Here is a 19426-nt window from a genome sequence, read left to right as displayed (position 1 = left end):
AGTTTTGTTTATTTTTATTATTTTTCTTTCTTTATTTTAGTGAAATTAAAATTCCAAAATAGAATCTGTCATTATAAGTCATGATGGAAAACAAAGAACCTTATTTTATTTAATTTTATTTTTAATAAATTGCGGAGTGGCCTGCTTGAATCTAAAAACCAATGGTCTTTGTCAATTAGCTATGCCAACGGAACATGGAAAACAAAAGCATCAAAGGCATACTTTCCTTGTTAAAGCGAAAAACAGAAAATTATTACTTAATGAAATTAATTATAGTTATATTATGGGAGAATTACAATGAAAGACTGCATCAATGGAAACTAGCAAACAAACAGTCAGATAGTAAATTGCATTCGGTACACATTGTTAAATCTTCAACCTTGGAGAAATCATTTTTCTCATTACTAGTCCAAGTACTTCAATTGCTTAAGTGCAAATTAATTTGAATAAAGTATATTAATTGTCACATATTTGGATTTTTTTTGTATTGTTAAGTTTGCTTGCATGGATATGAAGATTTTTTACCAACTCATTTTATTTTGTTTTATTTTGCTAAAAAATGTTGGATAAATAAATAATTTGAAGCAGGATAGGAAAAAACTGAATTAGAAATAATAGAAAACTAATATATTGATGCAAGTGTTTGAGTATAAAGTGGTATAGAAATCCAAGCTTTAACCTTTCTCATCTCTATATTTATGTCTATATTTTCAAATCAATTTTTACTTTTACAACACATAGGAGGACAACTTGCATAAGTCGATCATACCAATGAATATGAGCAATTATTTGTTATGATTTTAATTAATTTCAATCATGCTTTAATTTCCTATCCACATTGAAATACTAAAACTACACTGTCCTTTACTACATGGAATGCAAAAACATTAGTATTAAGATGGACTGAAAGAAAGTTTCAAACTTGTTGATTACATATATAAGTTCAACTAGCTTTTCAATAAGATTAAAATACGACTGTAATTTCAGCAATCAGGAATGAGAAGTGTAAGCCTATCAAGAGTTAAGCAGAGTAAATAAGAAACAGTGAAGATCTAAAAACAATAAAATCCAAAAGATTGAAGGATAAAAGAAGAGGGCATTTTCGGATTTTAATATAAAAGGAAGTGTATAAGGCTGGTTTACGGGTGTATCTAGAACTTTTCAGCGTTTCAATCCAAAGGGTGTATGTAAGGCTGGCTTTGGGGGTATCTAGAACTTTCCAAACCTTCAATGAGTAGAGTAAAAGCCGATTAGTTAAGTTGGGCCCTACCATCAATTATATTGTTTTCTATTCTGTCTTTCTCAGCTTTCACCTTTTTGCTTTTGAAGAGTCAACGAAGACTTGCTATACTCTCTCTAATAAAAACGCCGTTCTGATTTCTGAGCCTTCCTTTCATCTCAATTTCAAATCTGTTTTTCGAAAGACCAACTACGGCTCTCGAACTGGTTCCTGGAGCTTTCCTCTCTGCTTCACTTGAGCTTTTGTTTTCCAAAATGGATTCTCGGGAGGTCGTTGATTTCATTCGTTGAAAGAAGATCCGTCGAAAAAAGATCGAAGAATGGCCCAGGAAGTTGTAGACCATGTTATTGACAGCTAAAAAATTACTGAACGATAGTGAGAGGAAACAAATCACTGATGGAGCTGTGAGGGAGTGGCTTCAGGACCACAAAGACACAATCTACGATGCAGAGGACTTGGTTCCTGAGATCAACGATGAAGCTTTACGATCCAAAATGGAAGCTAATCAATCTAGAAGACGAAAAATGCTGTTCAAGGTACGCAACTTCCTACCATCTAGATTCGATGTTAAGCAAGTAGAAGAAAGGATAGAGAATATCATTAGCACCCTGCAATTTATTCTGGACCAAAAGGATGGCCTTCGTTTGGTATCGAAACGGTGCGTTTCATATTTTCGATTTTTAACATATTTTTCCATTTTTAATTTTTCTGAAAAAATAAAAAATTATTAGAAAAATAGATAATAGACTCTATTATCCGTCAATTTTTTTTTTAAATATCCCAAATTAAAAAAAAAAAAAAAGTGAACGTAAAGAATATTAACTTGCATTTTATCCTTAAGATTACAATAACGTATTTTTGAGTAATCCACAACACGACCAATTCTAGTTGGAAGCTGAGCTAAGCATTTGTACAATTTTTCAAAGAATTATTATTGTTATTATTATTATTTTTTTTTTTTGGGAAAGCTTCAGTGATGCATATACTGCATGTATGATGTATATATGGATGATGATTTCAATAATAACTAACAAATCCTTACCAACTAAATCTTTTATTCAGTACGACCACCTGTTAGTAGTTGAAGAATTAACTAATTAAGATGTGTTTAGTTTATGCAATAGAGTTATACGTAATGTAATAAAAATAAAAAATATGGCAAAATTAATTATAATTCTATTGTATGATTTAGTTAAAAATGTTTTATTGATATTATCTAAATCGATGACTAAATCAAGAGTAAATTAAACAAGTGTTGATTGAATTAATTGTAAGTTTTAATCAATATTAAATTGAACAAATCTATTAGCTAATTGCTTCTGTTAAAGAATGGAAACTTTCTAAAAGGAAGTCCTTAGATATGCATTAAAAAATAAAGAAATAAAAAAAAAAAAACAATAAAGGATTTTTAGTTTTTAATTTTTGTTTAGAAAAGAATTATGGAAAAATATAAGATAATACTATTATAATGAGTAGAAAATGCAAAGCTCTCTTCTCATGAAAATTCGTTACGATTTCTCTTGCAGTTTTATTTATTTTTATTATTTTTCTTTACTGAAATTAAAATTCTAAAATATCTGGTATTACAAGTCTTGATGAAATACCAAGAACCTTATTTTATTTTATTTTTATTTTAATAAATTGCGGAGTGGCCTGCTTGAATCTTTGTCTATTAGCTATGCTAATGGGACATGGACAACAAAGCATCAGTGCATGCCTTCCTTTTTAAAGCGAAAAGCAGAAAATTTATATTTTGTTTGGACACATTTTAATTTCTAAGACTGAAAAATAATATTATAACATGCAGAGACTCACATAGAATCTACCCAATAGGCCACCTTAGAAATGCACTTGGGCTTCAAAAGAACCCTTTGAATTGTACCCTTCAAAACTTCTAGATACACCACAAAACCACCCTAAATACATACACCCTTTCGATTGAGATGTTGAATAGTTCTAGATACTCCTCATGCACTCCTTGTTATATTAAAATCCGAAAATGCCCTCTTCTTCTATCCTTCAATATTTTAGATTTTATTGTTTTTAGATCTTCATTGGTTCTCATTTACTTGACTGAACTCTTGACAGGCTTACAAATCTCATTCCTGATTGCTGAAATTACAGTAGTAGAGTTTTTAATCTTATTGAATAGCTAATTGAACTTACATATGTAATCAACAAATTTGGAATCTTTCTTTCTGTCCATCTTGATGTTAATGGTCTTGCATTCTATGTAGTAGAAGACAGTGTAGTTTAAGTATTTCACTGTATATGTAGATTGGAAATTAAAGCATAATTGAAATTAATTAAAATCATGACAAATAATTGCTCATATACATTGATATGATAGACTTATGAGTTGCCCTCCTATGTGTTGTACAAATAAAATTGATTTGGAAATATAGACATAAATATAGAGATGAGAAGGTAAAACTAAAAACCTCGGATTTCCATACCACTTTTTACTCAAACACTTACATCAATATATTAGTTTTATATTATTTCTAATTCAGATTTTCCTATCCTGTTTCAAATTATTTATTTATCCAATATTTTTGAGCAAAAATAAGAAACAAAATAAAATAAATAAAAGGAATTAGTAAAAAATCTCCACATGCATGTAAGCAAACCTAAAGACACAATAAAATCCAACAGTTAAGATATTTTATACAAATTAATTTGCACTTTAGCAATTGACGTTCTTGGACTGGTAATGAAGAAAACGATTTCTTCAAGTTTAAAGATTCAACAATGTGTACCGTTTGCCATTTACTATCTGACATTTTGTTAGCTAGTTCCCATCGATGTAGTTTCATTTTTAGCGGCGCAATATTGAATTTTCAACTAAATTTTTGTCAAATTGTTATTGAGTAGTAAAGAATAAGTAAAAGCCAATTAATTAAGTTGGGTCCTACCATCAATTGTATTGTTTTCTGTTCTACCTTTCGCAGCGTTATCTTTTTACTTTTGAAGAGTCTGCATAGACTTGCTATTCTCTCTCTTCGCAGTTCTGATTTCTGAGCCTTCCCTTCATCTCAATTTCAACTCTGTTTTTTGAAAGACCAACTATGGCTCTTGAACTGGTTGCTGGAGCTTTCCTCTCTGCTTCACTTGAGCTTTTGTTTTCCAAAATGGATTCTCGAGAGGTCGTTGATTTCATTCGTGGAAAGAAGATCCGTGGAAAGAAGATCGAAGAAGGGCTCAGGAAGTTGAAGACCATGCTATTGACAGCTAACAAAGTACTGAACGATGCTGAGAGGAAACAAATCACTGATGGAGCTGTGAGGGAGTGGCTTCAGGAGCTCAAAAATGCAATCTACGATGCAGAGGACTTGGTTTATGAGATGAAAAATGAAGCCTTGCGATCCAAGCTGGAAGCTAATCAATCTAGAAGACGAAAAATGCTGTTCAAGGTACGCAACTTCCTACCATCTAGATTCGATTTTAAGAAAGTAGAAGAAAGGATAAAGAATATAATTAGCACCCTGCAATTTATTCTGGAACAAAAGCATGGCCTTCGTTTGATTGAAGGTGTCGAAACCAAACCTTTTCGAAGGATATCTGAAGCTACTTTGGTTAAAGAATCTGATATTTATGGGAGGGATGCTGATAAGGAAGCCATCATGAAGCTGCTGTTATCTGATCATCAAGTGGGTGGTGATAAAATATGTGTTATTCCCATCGTTGGCATGGGTGGGATTGGCAAGACCACCCTTGCTCAGCTTGTTTACAGGGATATTGACAACAAAGTCATGGAGAAACTTTTTGATGTGAAAGCATGGATCACAGTGTCTGATGAATCTGATGTGTTTACCCTGACAAAAATGATTTATCAGGCTGTAACTGAATCAGAAAAATGGAGTATCACAGAAACATTTCAACTTCAACATAAACTGGAGCAGTTTTTGGATGGGAAAAAAATTCTCCTTGTCCTTGATGATATATGGAATGTGAACTATCAAACTTGGTGTGCATTAAAGATTCCATTTGATTCTGCTGCAAATGGAAGTAAAATCAGCATAACAACACGCAATGAAAACATTGCAGCAAAGATTGGTAATGTCCCAAAGCATGAACTGCAAATGATATCGGATGAAGATTCTTGGCGGTTATTTTCAAAACATGCTTTCAGTAGTGTAGAGCCAATAGCATATCCAGATCTTTTGGAAGTAATTGGTAGAAAAATCATAAAAAAATGCAAAGGTCTACCTTTAGCAGTAAAGTCACTAGGTGGTCTTTTGCATTCGGAACTAGATCCCAAGGCTTGGGAAAACGTACTAGAGAGTGATATATGGGAGTTACCACAACATGAGAATAATATTCTTCCAGCTTTATGGTTGAGTTATTACTATCTGCCTCAACATTTAAAACGATGTTTTGCTTATTGCTCAATATTTCCCAAAGATTATACAATTGAAAAGGGAAAATTAATTAGACTTTGGATGGCAGAAGATCTTTTGCAACCCCATAGAAACAAGCCACTGGAAGAAGTTGGAAATGAATATGTTAAAGATCTAGTATCGAGGTCATTCTTTCATGTTTCCTCATTTGGTGGACTTACCATGCATGATCTTCTGAATGATCTTGCTCAATTTATATCAGGAGAATCTTGTTTGACGTTGGATGACAACTACTCATGGGGCCTTATGACAAAAAAGACTCGTCATTTATCACTTTTGAGGTATCAGTCCTATGATATCAAGAAATTAAGAGCTGGTTGTGAAAATAAGGTTTTGCGCACTTTGCTAGTATTAGATGCTGGGTTTATATCCAAAGAACAATACGACATAAGTTTTACACAATTGCAATCAATGCAATACCTAAGAGTGCTTTCTATGCCTAGAAATACATTTAGACATAGGAATCCTCTTAGTACAAAGGCGTTTGATTCAATTGGTAGTTTAACGCTTTTACGGTATTTGGATTTTTCTGGTTCTGAAATTAAAGAAGTACCTGATATACTTTGTTCACTGCACAATTTGCAGACACTAATATTGTATTTTTGTCTTGAACTTACTCAGTTGCCTGATACAATTGATAATTTGAAGCATCTAAGGTACTTAGACTTATCTTATAGCGCAATTGAAAGGATACCTGACACGATATGTAATTTGCACGACTTGCATACTCTAAAGTTGAATGGCTGTAAGGAGCTTACTGTTTTACCATCCAATATCACAATGCTAAGCAATTTGCAACATCTCAACATTTGGGGACAAGTTTAAGTGAGATGCCACCGCAACTATTGAACTTGAAAAATCTGGAAAGTTTAAGACAGTTTGCTGTAGGCAAAAAGATTGAACGTAAGTTTCAAAATCTGCATGGTAATTTGTGCATTACAAATCTTGAGAATGTAGTAAATGTTGAAGATGTTTCGGAGGCCAATTTGAAGGATAAGAAGCTTATTCGTGAACTGATCGTGGGGTGGAAGGGTGATAGTACTAAAGATTCATATGGAGCATGGAAGGTACTTGAGAGACTTCAACCTCACACAGATAATCTTGAAAGACTGGAAATTAGAAATTATGGAGGTAGAAGCTTCCCAGGTTGGATAGGACATCCTTCATTCCGTGGGGTGGAAGGGTGATAGTACTAAAGATTCATATGGAGCATGGAAGGTACTTGAGAGACTTCAACCTCACACAGATAATCTTGAAAGACTGGAAATTAGAAATTATGGAGGTAGAAGCTTCCCAGGTTGGATAGGACATCCTTCATTCTTTGGTATATATTCTCTGAGCCTATTTGGTTGTAAAAATTGTTGTTCTTTGCCATGTCTCGGACAATTACCTTCCTTACGACTCCTGACGATTGAGGGATTTGATTTGGTGGAAAGAATAGGCTATGAATTTTATTGTGATAGTTCTTCTTTAGTTGACAGTAAACCATTTGATTCATTATGATATTTAAGGTTTTCAAATATGCAACGGTGGAAGGAGTGGTCATTGATGGGATGGAGCAAACAAGTTGGTGTTGGAGTTTTCTCAAATCTTAAGTATCTTATTTTTTCAGACTGTCCGAAGCTAAATGGAGCGTGCATACCAGATTATCTTCCATCCTTGACCAATCTTCCCATAAGTGGAAGTAGTGACCATCTGGTGGGTTTATTATCAAGGTGTGAATATCCATCGCTTGATGAGTTGCATTTACAATATTGTCCACCAATGCAGTCGTTTCCACAGGGGAAGAGGGTTGGCCCTGCAACTTAAAGTCATTTCAAATAAACCAATGTGAGAAGGTGTTTGCGGAACCCATAGAGTGCAATCTGCGGATGCTCACTACTCTTACTTCTCTGAATCTCAATTTCCTGCCAAACCTCAAATCCTTAAATGGGATGGGTTTTGGATGCCTTGTCTCCCTTAAAAAATTGTACATTATAGCATGCCGTCAGTTCCGGTGCTTGGTAGACGAAGATGAAGGGCTGCCAACCTCTCTGACTACTCTTCAGCTCTGTTATCTTCCAGAGCTCAAATCACTAAACGCCAGTGCCTTTCGAAACCTCACCTCCCTTCAAAATTTGCAGATTACTAAATGCACACTTCTTTAGTGCTTGCCAGAAGAAAGGCTGCCAGAATCTCTTTCTGTATTGGATATTGGAGGCTCTGATTTACTAATTCCACGCTGCCAGAGAGAGACAGGGGAAGATTGGCCCAAGATTGCTCACATCCCTCACATATCGTATACATATGACGATAAATAAGTCAACGATCTGTATTCTACATATGATTGTCCATCTTGTCTAAACGTTTTCAGGCTCTTTATTATTACTATTTTTCTTTTACACCCTTTCAAATGTAATACTTTATCATTACTACTTTTCTGTTTCTAGTCGAACTCAATATAACCGCCACTCATTCTAAAAGTTCTCCATAACTAATTCAGCTTTCTCGATTGCCCCATTCATTTTACTGCTTATTATTTTTAATTTTATCTTTAAAATTTCTTAGAAATTGTTGTTTGCCCCATCTGAGAATTGTTGGTGTATATTCTCAATCACATTAATCGATTTTTAAAATCTTTTCCTTCTGGTTGTTTAAAATTATAATATGATCGTTACAATAATCCAACATGCGTCTCCTGCTTATACTACCGTGTATGGTTTTAGTTCCGTAGATGTTTACATTTTCCAGTTTAAAATATTATGAGTTTGAATATTTGACACGGAAGTGTCGAATTATATACATGGTCTCACTGTCATTGTGAGGTGGATCAAATTTTCTGATAAAAACCACCGAATAATTTTATCTATTCTCTTTTTCCTTCAAATAAAAGTAGTTGTACTTGATGCAATATTTAATACCCATTCAACTGTCTGGCCATTTTTTTTCCCTTGCTGCCACAGCCCGGGGGTAAATATATCCCACTACGGTTGTTGCAACTAATATACTCAGCTCCTCACTGTTTTAATAATCATGTAATAAGATTTCATTTCCAACTTCTCTCAATTGCAGTTACAACTTTGGGATAATATTGAGTCAATAATGGCGAAGTTTTTAGTTTTCTAGCTCTTCTTGACCATTCCAGTCTAGTCTACACGTAACTACCATATCTGCTACCCTAAATCACTTTAATTGTTTCAAAGTGCTTTTGAGATTCGAATTCTTACCCATGAAACTGTTAAACTTTCATTTCTTGTAATCCAAGTAATTAATAGTCTTTTTGCTGTCAGCGTCCCCTGCAAAACTGTTTTACTTCAGCTGTAAGAGTTTCCAAAGATGGACTTTCTCAACTCATTCAGGTATTAAAAACCATGTATTACACATTGTTTGAAAAATATGTGTTTTCTACCAGTTTCAATCTAAGACAGTGGCTTATTTTATGCAGCAATTTACATGATGTATGTCCAAATTGTAATTTCTTTAGAGCTACTTGTAAGATCTGCTTCTCTGTTAACTGCGTCAATTTACACATTTTCATATTCTTCTCGTTTAACTCCATAAATCTTTATCTTTAATCTTTTAAGTACATGGAAAAACTATTAAATCTTCATTGCCTCTCATTACTTTAATGAACTGATCTTCACAGGATTACCATTCTCAGTTCCCTCGGGATTTCAATAATACCAAGCTTTTACTTTCGCTTGAGGGCAGATACCAACTTACAAGCTTTTTTTGACCATTTCAGTCTTCAGGTAACAATTTTATACTGCTATAACATTGCTACAAAGCACTTTTGGCATTTGAATTCTTACCAAAGAAATGCAAGGGTTTGAGCTCCCTACTATTTACTACCATTTAGTTTTAACTCGCTAGTGGTTTATTGCAGTCAGCTTCCCCTGCGTAACCGATTTTACCTTCAATGTTTAGGTTCCTAGAAGATGGACTTTCTTAACTTATTCAGGTAAGAAAAACCATGTATTACACATCAATAAAAAAAATAACGTGATATATGCCAGTTTTAATGTAAGACCGTGAATTTTTTTCTGCAGAAATTCAATTTAGTATGTTTAAAGCATATGGCAGCATTTTATTTGCGTGCAGCTATTTGTAAGATATTCTTTTCCTTGATCTTTGTTAGAGTATAGATATATATGTCAATATGATAGTTTGGTCCTTGATTCTCATTACTTTAATGAACTGTTGACAGGGTTGCAACTCTCAGACCCCTCTGACCGATCTCAAATAAAGCAAAGCTTCTATTTAGTAATGGAGATCTCCAACTAACAAATTGCACAGCTTTCTTGGTTGCTGATACTGCAGTAGTACTACTAGAGTCCCTAATCTCATTCAATAGCTAACGGAATTTAAAAGTGTATTTTCAACAAACAGAATATATATATATATATATATATATATATATACATATTTTCCTTATTAATCTTGATGTTCTTGCTTTTCATGTAGTAAAAGATTGTGTAATTGCTTTACGTTTTAAGAAAGTATTTCAGCACCTTTTAAGCAAAAAGTTTACCTTTAAATTATATATATATTAAAATATCCCCATCTCAAAAGCTAATAGCGTGGAACTATGGATTGGGAAAATATATTTATATGTCAGGACCCGTCCAGAATTCCTTCCCCGGAACCCTAGACAAGCCCTGATCCCAGGAAAATACCACCGAACCTTCCAACGAGAAATCCGACAGCACCTCCCCTAAGGGTAGGACTTACCAAAAATTACCTGCACTGAAAACACACTTCAAAATTCATCCCCTTATTCCTCTCACATTACTACAATTTGTTTCCACAAATTTCAGCACTTCAAATAATAACAGCAGCAACCCAGTGCATAAATAATAACTACATGTCCAATACAATATACAGAGCATTATACAGATAAATATGGAATTTATACAATGACAAATAAGAAGTAATACAGGATGGAGAGGAAAAAGGGAAGAAATACTTCTTGGACTTTCGGCAACGAACTGAGACGTTGGGCTCGCCCCGGACAATCAACGTCTCCCAACCTGGACCTAGGGGAACGAAATTTAAAAACGTGAGATGCTAATCATCTCAGTGAGTGACCCTATCTACTGAACACCTTTAATATTAATAATATAAAAATAAAGGAATTTAATAAATCCATACCGAACAATTACATAAATAAATAAATAAACATTTGAAGATAATACTTTCTCTCAAAACCCTCACTATTCACTCCGTTGGAAATGTTCCCCTTTTAAAACATTTTCACAAAACCCGATATTCGTACTTCCCGAAAACCAAGGGACCAATTAATTTAATAAACAACAAATAAATAAATAAATATCCCAAATATAAATAAACTGCAATAAATTATAATAAATAATTTTTGAACACCTTTGGGGTTTGAAACTTTATTTGAAAACTACACTTGATGCATCACACCATATACCGGTGATGCCCTCCGATACCCAGCGTCTTGAGCACCGACTGGCGGGGGATTAAAGAGAGAAACTTGCAAACGGCACTTCGGCGTCCCGACAGTACCGCTGCTGAAACCATCATCCCGGCCAAGGAGGGGGGCGGCTGAGGCCAATAACAAACTTGTCTGCCCACGGTCCAATGGCAACTCACGGGTGAAATAATAATACTTGCGCACCGAACCACATATACATATACCAGAACACCAATACTGTATGAATGCTTCTAAAATAATTATTAAACCAACTGTACCGTTTTCCAAAATTACGGTGGGAAATATATTAAATTCTCATACTTAGCATCCCACATATTTTTATTTAACAAATCGGTACGAAACATCGATAACAAATAAACCACAATTTTCTCGAAGTACGAGGTTCAACAATAAAAATACCGCGGGCATAATTTATAAAATTTAAACAAATATTTTCATAAAATATTTAACCCAATTATATTCGAAAATAATACTTAAAACCACGTACGATTATTACCGAAATATAATTTGCTCATGCATAATAAATAAATTAAACCACAATAAACCATAATTAAATCGTACCACATGAGTATAATTTAAATACCAATTAAATATAATTAATTGCCCAAAATATTTTTTGAAGGTGGGTCGCTCACCTGGAGAACGCAATAATCCTAAGATCCACCATGGGGTCAATTCCATTACTCACCCGTGCTCCTAGAACAAAATCCACACACAGTCAAATAAATTAATATTTTAATCGAGTAAATAATACCCGGTACTCGGGGGGTCAAACACAAACGTTATCCAAAATAGTCTAATAATATACCGAATCGAAGCTTGAGCGACGAGGATTACAAATCCGGTCTCCATCGACCCTAATTCCGCCGGAGGTGGCCGGAATTTGGCCGGAAAGCTTCGGCCGGATTTAAACTTGAGGGATCTCTCAAACGGTGGGGATTTTGGGCAATCTAACCCCGGAAATGGACTCAGAGGGGTCGAAAATGGTGGAATAGGGGTATGGGTCGGGCTGGGTTGGTCGGAAATGGCGAGAATCGCCGGAAAAACGTAACCGGCCGCCGCCGACTTCACCGGCCCGATCTGGGCGCGTCCGGCGGCGACTGGCCGGGAAATTTGAAGGCTGAGGTCGTGAGGAGATGGGCTACACCGGTGGCCGGCGCGTGTGGCATTCTGGCGACTGAAATCCGGCCAAACGGTCGGTCAAACAGGGAGAGGGAGAGAGTCAAAGGAGAGAGAGAGAGGGAGAAGTCTTTGCTGGTTTTTGTCTCTGTCGGGCTCGGGGAAGAAGAAGGGAAGAAAAGGAAAAGAAAGGAGAAGGTGTTTTCCCACGTGGGGAAAAGAAAAGAAAAAGAAAAAGAAAAGAAAAAGAAAAAGGAAAATAAAAATAATTAAATAATTAAATAATAATATTATTATTTAAAATAATAATAAAAATAATTTGATATTACACATGGTTGACATGTGGCTTCTCAACATGGTGACACATGGTCACCTTCATTAAGTCACACGTGGCACATCGTTACATGTTTAACAAAATAATATTAAAATAATACAGTCTTTAAAAAAAAACTCTACAGGTCCATAACTTTCAAACCACTTGTCTAAATCGGACGTGCCGCTAATCTACGGACTCGTATCGACAAGCACTTCACAACCATGCATGAGCCAAAGCTCAACCTTACATGAATAAAAAGTCAACTCCGGCACCCCTCGGACAGTTTGGACCTCAACTTGTTTTGCTCATAACTTTCAAACCGTAGCTCCGTTTTCAACGTGTTACTAGTCTACGAACTCATGCCAACGTGTACTTTGTAACAGTACCTCAGTCAACCTAGAATTCCAACCGGGTCAAAAAGTAAACTTTTGACCCCTTGGTCAACGATCAACGGTCAACCTCGGTCAACGTGCAAAAATTCCGACATGGTTCGGGACGGGGTGTTACAACCTTCCCCCCTTACAAAAATTTCATCCTTGAAATTTCTTACGTCGCTGAAACGCATAAGAACATTGATTGCGGATTTATGCCTCGAGCTTCCACGTCGCTCTCTCGACTAGATTTATTCACCACGAGACTTTGACTTGAGAAAAAAGTCTTATTGACCCATACGCATTCTTCATGACTTAAAATCTGCACTGGTCGCTCCTTACCTAACAGGTATTCGATGTCCTCTCCTAGTAACAACATGTGAATTACGCTGCATGCCGATGTTTGCTTTCCCGAAAATATTAACTTGCATGCCACAAAACCAATTCTTCCAATGACCCTGTAGAATCAATGTAACAAGAACTTGGTTTTCTCTATCAACCAAAGCGTACGATTCTCTTCTACAGAGATAATTTCAGGAAACTCAATCTCAGACTTCGAATTCAACATCTTTTCCACCCACGTCGGCTTAACTCATTTGTCGATTCCTGAGCGGTCCTCAACTCTCTTGGATGACCTTTACCTTATTCATAGTCATCCGTAGGTGTCTGCATCCAATTCACGTTGGTCGTCGTGCGGTACTTCTCCTTTAGGATCTCCTTTTTGAACTCAAGGACATCCTATTTTGGATTCTCAACTGGCGATACTTAACCCTTAAGTAGCTCTTGGAAAAACCATAACATAAAACAAATAATAAAATATATTTTTTCAAATATACCTAACTTGCATAGGCAGTTGTTAAAACTCCACATTGGAACACTAATAAAAGCACGAATAAATACATAAAATCATATCTTAAAATCCATAGCATAAAACAAAATATGCATGCTCGTAATGGAGGTACGTACGATACCTTCTACATACTACGTGATCCATGGTTCCAACTATTGCCGACACTCTGCTACCAGTACAACCCAGGGTGGTTGCCTATATTGGCTGTCCGATCCCCTGGACTTGTAGGCAACATGATTATAGGGCTAGCTCTACATGGACCACATTGGTTCGCCGCCTCCATATGGTGCAGTATAATATCAAACAATATAACATACAAATACATGTACGAACACAAACCAAAAATACTTGAATAAAACACCTTTAATTTCAAATACCACTTTGAAAAGTATTAAATTTTGATAATCGATCGGAAAAATATTTTGACGCCTTGAAATCGATCGACACACATTCATACTCGGCAACGAGTATCGATTATGGGTGATGACCTTGCTAAACCGTTGATAGCCGATACACACCCTTAGACAATCATCCTTCTTCTCCATGAATAAAACGGATACCATTCACGATGATAAGCTTGACCTAGTGAAACCTTTATCCACCAAATCTTGCAGCTGAACCTTTCAGTCCTTTAACTTTATTGGGGTCACACAGTATGGCGGTACTGAAATAGATCGATGTCCAAAGCCAAATCAATAATGATTCGATATCCTTTTTACGGTCGTAATCTAGATAACTTGCCGGGAAAATACTTTCAAATTGCTTCCCACTATTAGCGGTTCCAACGCTCACCATCTTCTTTGGCATCAACCACCTGGGCCATAGACCTTTAACAACCATTCTCCGATAGCTCCGTATAATGATGGCAGAAATTAACCTCCGTAAAGCCTTCCAAACTTCTCCACAAAGCACCACTTCAAGTAAGCTGAAACACTTTAACTTTACTCCTTTATGGTAGCGGTCTATAAACAGAAGAACTACTCACTCCATATCTAGGACCACTTCGGATCCCAAAAAGATTCACAGAATTCGATCTGCCCCCATTACTTGACCTTCAAAAAGAAAAGGCAATCCGCGACCATCGACTACTCCATAGGAATTCCCTGTTTGGATAGGTGATTCTCATTGACACCCTCGTAGATTAGAGTTATTCAAACTCAGGCAACGAATTTACTTCGAGATAAAGGGAAAGAACGCTTTAAGACAGATAAAACTAGAGATTAGACATGGATGGGATGCACAATAATGCACAGTCCCTTAGGAATACTAGAACCAAGAGCTCTGATACCAACTGTCAGGACCCGTCCAGAATTCCTTCCCCGGAACCCTAGACAAGCCCTGATCCCAGGGAAATACCACCGAACCTTCCAACGGAAAATCTGACAGCACCTCCCCTAAGGGTAGGACTTACCAAAAATTACCTGCACTGAAAACACACTTCAAAATTCATCCCCTTATTCCTCCCACATTACTACAATTTGTTTCCACAAATTTCAGCACTTCAAATAATAACAGCAGCAACCCAGTGCATAAATAATAACTACACGTCCAATACAGTATACAGAGCATTATACAGATAAATATGGAATTTATACAATGACAAATAAGAAGTAATACAGGATGGAGAGGAAAAAGGGAAGAAATACTTCTTGGACTTTCGGCAACGAACTGAGACGTTGGGCTCGTCCCGGACAATCAACATCTCCCAACCTGGACCTAGGGGAACGGAATTTAAAAACGTGAGATGCTAATCATCTCAGTGAGTGACCCTATCTACTGAACACCTTTAATATTAATAATATAAAAATAAAGGAATTTAATAAATCCATACCGAACAATTACATAAATAAATAAATAAACATTTGAAGGTAATACTTTCTCTCAAAACCCTCACTATTCACTCCGTTGGAAATGTTCCCCTTTTAAAACATTTTCACAAAACCCGATATTCATACTTCCCGAAAACCAAGGGACCAATTAATTTAATAAACAACAAATAAATAAATAAATACCCCAAATATAAATAAACTGCAATAAATTATAATAAATAATTTTTGAACACCTTTGGTGTTTGAAACTTTATTTGAAAACTACACTTGATGCATCACACCATATACCGGTGATGCCCTCCGATACCCAGCGTCTTGAGCACCGACTGGCAGGGGATTAAAGAGAGAAACTTGCAAACGGCACTTCGGCGTCCCGATAGTACCGCTGCTGAAACCATCATCCCGGCCAAGGAGGGGGGCGGCTAAGGCCAATAACAAACTTGCTTGCCCACGGTCCAATGGCAACTCACGGGTGAAATAATAATACTTGCGCGCGGAACCACATATACATATACCAGAACACCAATACTGTATGAATGCGTCTAAAATAATTATTAAACCAACTGTACCATTTTCCAAAATTACCGTGGGAAATATATTAAATTCTCACACTTAGCATCCCACATATTTTTCTTAAACAAATCGGTACGAAACATCGATAACAAATAAACCACAATTTTCTCGAAGTACTAGGTTCAACAATAAAAATACCGCGGGCATAATTTATAAAATTTAAACAAATATTTTCATAAAATATTTAACCCAATTATGCCCGAAAGTAATACTTAAAACCACGTACGATTATTACCGAAATATAATTTGCTCATGCATAATAAATAAATTAAACCACAATAAACCATAATTAAATCGTACCACATGAGTATAATTTAAATACCAATTAAACATAATTAATTGCCCAAAATATTTTTTGAAGGTGGGTCACTCACCTGGAGAACGCAATAATCCTAAGATCCACCATGAGGTCAATTCCATGACTCACTCGTGCTCCTAGAACAAAATCCACACACAGTCAAATAAATTAATATTTTAATCGGGTAAATAATACCCGGTACCCGGGGGGTGAAACACAAACGTTATCCAAAATAGTCGAATAATATACCGAATCGAAGCGTGAGCGACGAGGATTACAAATCCGGTCTCCATCGACCCCAATTCCGTCGGAGGTGGCCGGAATTTGGCCGGAAAGCTTCGACCGGATTTAAACTTGAGGGATCTCTCAAACGGTGGGGATTTTGGGCAATCTAACCCCGGAAATGGACTCAGAGGGGTTGAAAATGGTGGAATAGGGGTATGGGTCGGGCTAGGTTGGTCTGAAACGGCAAGAATCGCAGGAAAAACGTAACCGGCCGCCGCCGACTTCACCGGCCCGATCTGGGCGCGTCCGGTGGCAACTGGCCGGGAAATTTGAAGGATAAGGTCGCGAGGAGATGGGCTACACCGGTGGCCAGTGCGTGTGGCATTCCGACGACTGAAATCCGGCCAAACGGTCGGTCAAACAGGGAAAGGGAGAGAGTCAAAGGAGAGAGAGAGGGAGAAGTCTTTGCTGGTTTTTGTCTCTGTCGGGCTCGGGGAAGAAGAAGGGAAGAAAAGGAAAAGAAAGGAGAAGGTGTTTTCCCACGTGGGGAAAAGAAAAGAAAAAGAAAAAGAAAAGAAAAAGGAAAAGAAAAAGAAAAAGAAAAAGAAAAAGGAAAATAAAAATAATTAAATAATTAAATAATAATATTATTATTTAAAATAATAATAAAAATAATTTGATATTACACATGGTTGACATGTGGCTTCTCAACATGGTGACACATGGTCACCTTCATTAAGTCACACGTGGCACATCGTTACACGTTTAACAAAATAATATTAAAATAATATAGTCTTTAAAAAAAAACTCTACAGGTCCATAACTTTCAAACCACATGTCCAAATCGGACGTGCCGCTAGTCTACGGACTCGTATCGACGAGCACTTCACAACCATGCATGAGTCAAAGCACAACCTTGCATGAATAAAAAGTCAACTCCAGCACCCCTTGGACAGTTTGGACCTTAACTTGTTTTGCTCATAACTTTCAAACCGTAGCTCCATTTTCAACGTGCTACTAGTCTATGAACTCGTGCCAATGTGTACTTTGTAACAGTACCTCAGTCAACCTAGAATTCCAGCCGGGTCAAAAAGTAAACTTTTGACCCCTTGGTCAACGGTCAACGGTCAACCTCGGTCAACATGCAAAAATTCCGACATGGTTCGGGACGGGGTGTTACATATATATATATATATATATATATATTATGAAACACAATTGATATGCAACTACAAATTTTAAGAGGGTATGTGTCCAGAGTGAAAGGAAGGACCGAATTCCAATTGGAAGGAAAGTTTGGCATGCACTTCGGCCTCCAATGTAGGCCTTGGAAATGGAATTGAGAGGATGTAGATACACCATCAAACCATTCTTGTACACTCCCTTTAATATTTCTGGGTTTGATCTCCTTACTATCCAGTGCCACTCAAACCTGTAGATTTGGTCGATTGCAGTCAGCTTCCCTTGCATAACCAATTTTATTCTAGATGTTTGAGTTTCTAAGTATACAGTTTCTTGATTTATTCATTTAACAAAATCCATGTATTACATGTTATTGAAAATATATGTGTTTAGTTTCAATAAAACAGAAAAAAAAAAAATTGCATGATGTTTAAAGCATATGACAGCATTGACCTTCATTCTAGGTAGTGGGGTGCACAAATTATGGGCCAGGTTGAGTGAACATAACCTTGTGCATCTTTTCATACCTTTAACAATGAATGTAGGCTTAATACCTGAAAGATTAATTATCTGATGTTCTCCTCCTATTACAAGTAACAGGATTGGGCAGAACAAGCAAAAGGAGGTTATGAAAGTCCAAACTATCCAGTCCATGTGATTATCAGTGGGTGCACTTTCTTGATTGACATCATTGGAATAGGATAATATCATGTTTGAATTTTGTTAGAAACTGCATGATCTTGTTAACTCTTTAGAATGTAGACATTTCATAACATATTTTCAGATGGTTGTTATCATGGTTCTTCTGCTATTTAATGTTGTAAAAAGAGGGTTTAAATGTGATACTAGGAGAGTTTTTTCATTTTATTCTTCCTATGTTCCATTTTTATATATTTATGAGCATGGATGTGCCATATCCAGTAGATGGAAAAAGTGTCCTTTTATGTCTAGAGTTTTCATCTTCTGAAATGAACCCTTAATTTATGAAAAACTTGCAATTCTTAATTGTACATGTGCTTTATCATGCTAAAGGCTATCATTAGATGCGATAGACCTTGAGGTATTTCCTTTCATAATATAAAAACCACTGACTCTGCTTTCTTCTCTTCCCTTGACCTACAATAAAAGTAGTTATACTTTATCTAAAATTCAATATCAATTTAATTCCCTGTTCATTTCTTCGCTGTGGCCACACCTAGTGGTCCAATAGTGAATCTCTTATTATGCTGTTGATTTCCTTTTAATTTTCCACTTCAGGAGACAATTCTTTCTGCTATTCTTCTATTATATTGTTTCAAATTGCTTTTGGGATTGAAATTCTTACCCAAGAAATGGAAGGGTTTGAGCTCCCTACTTTTTACTGCTATTCAACCTCTGGATCTGGTCTATTGCATTCTGCTTCCCCTCCATAACCGGTTTTACTTCAGATGTCTTAAGTTTCCAAAGATGGATTTTCTTAACTCATTCAGGTAATAAAAACCATGTATTAAAGATTAACAACAAAAATATGTAATTTATACCAGTTTCAATCAAGACGGTGAATTTTTTCCGCAGAAATTTACACGGTTTATATGAGAGCATTT

The 19426-nt window shown here is 36.1% G+C and overlaps 1 protein-coding gene across 3 annotated transcripts; it reads left to right on the top strand.

The window, feature by feature from the left end:
- The first annotated feature begins 1047 nt into the window (after positions 1–1047).
- LOC107429636 (putative disease resistance RPP13-like protein 1) lies at positions 1048–8121 on the top strand. Of its 3 annotated transcripts, none has more exons than XM_060813086.1 (2): positions 1048–1776; positions 4302–8121. In XM_060813086.1, the coding sequence occupies exons 1-2, from the start codon at positions 1685–1687 to the stop codon at positions 6463–6465; spliced, it is 2256 nt and encodes a 751-aa protein (XP_060669069.1). In that variant the 5' UTR covers positions 1048–1684; the 3' UTR covers positions 6466–8121. The 3 variants fall into 3 exon arrangements, with proteins under 3 accessions (XP_060669069.1, XP_060669070.1, XP_024934307.2); XM_060813087.1 differs by having other exon boundaries at positions 1049–1776; positions 4249–8121; XM_025078539.3 differs by having other exon boundaries at positions 1049–1898; positions 4249–8121.
- Positions 8122–19426: the final 11305 nt, after the last annotated feature.

The sequence above is a fragment of the Ziziphus jujuba genome, chromosome 12, assembly GCF_031755915.1.
Source record: "Ziziphus jujuba cultivar Dongzao chromosome 12, ASM3175591v1".
NCBI classification, from domain to species: Eukaryota; Viridiplantae; Streptophyta; class Magnoliopsida; order Rosales; family Rhamnaceae; genus Ziziphus; species Ziziphus jujuba.
The sequence above is the reverse complement of the archived record's forward strand: the minus strand, read 5'-3'. Positions and strand labels throughout refer to the sequence as shown.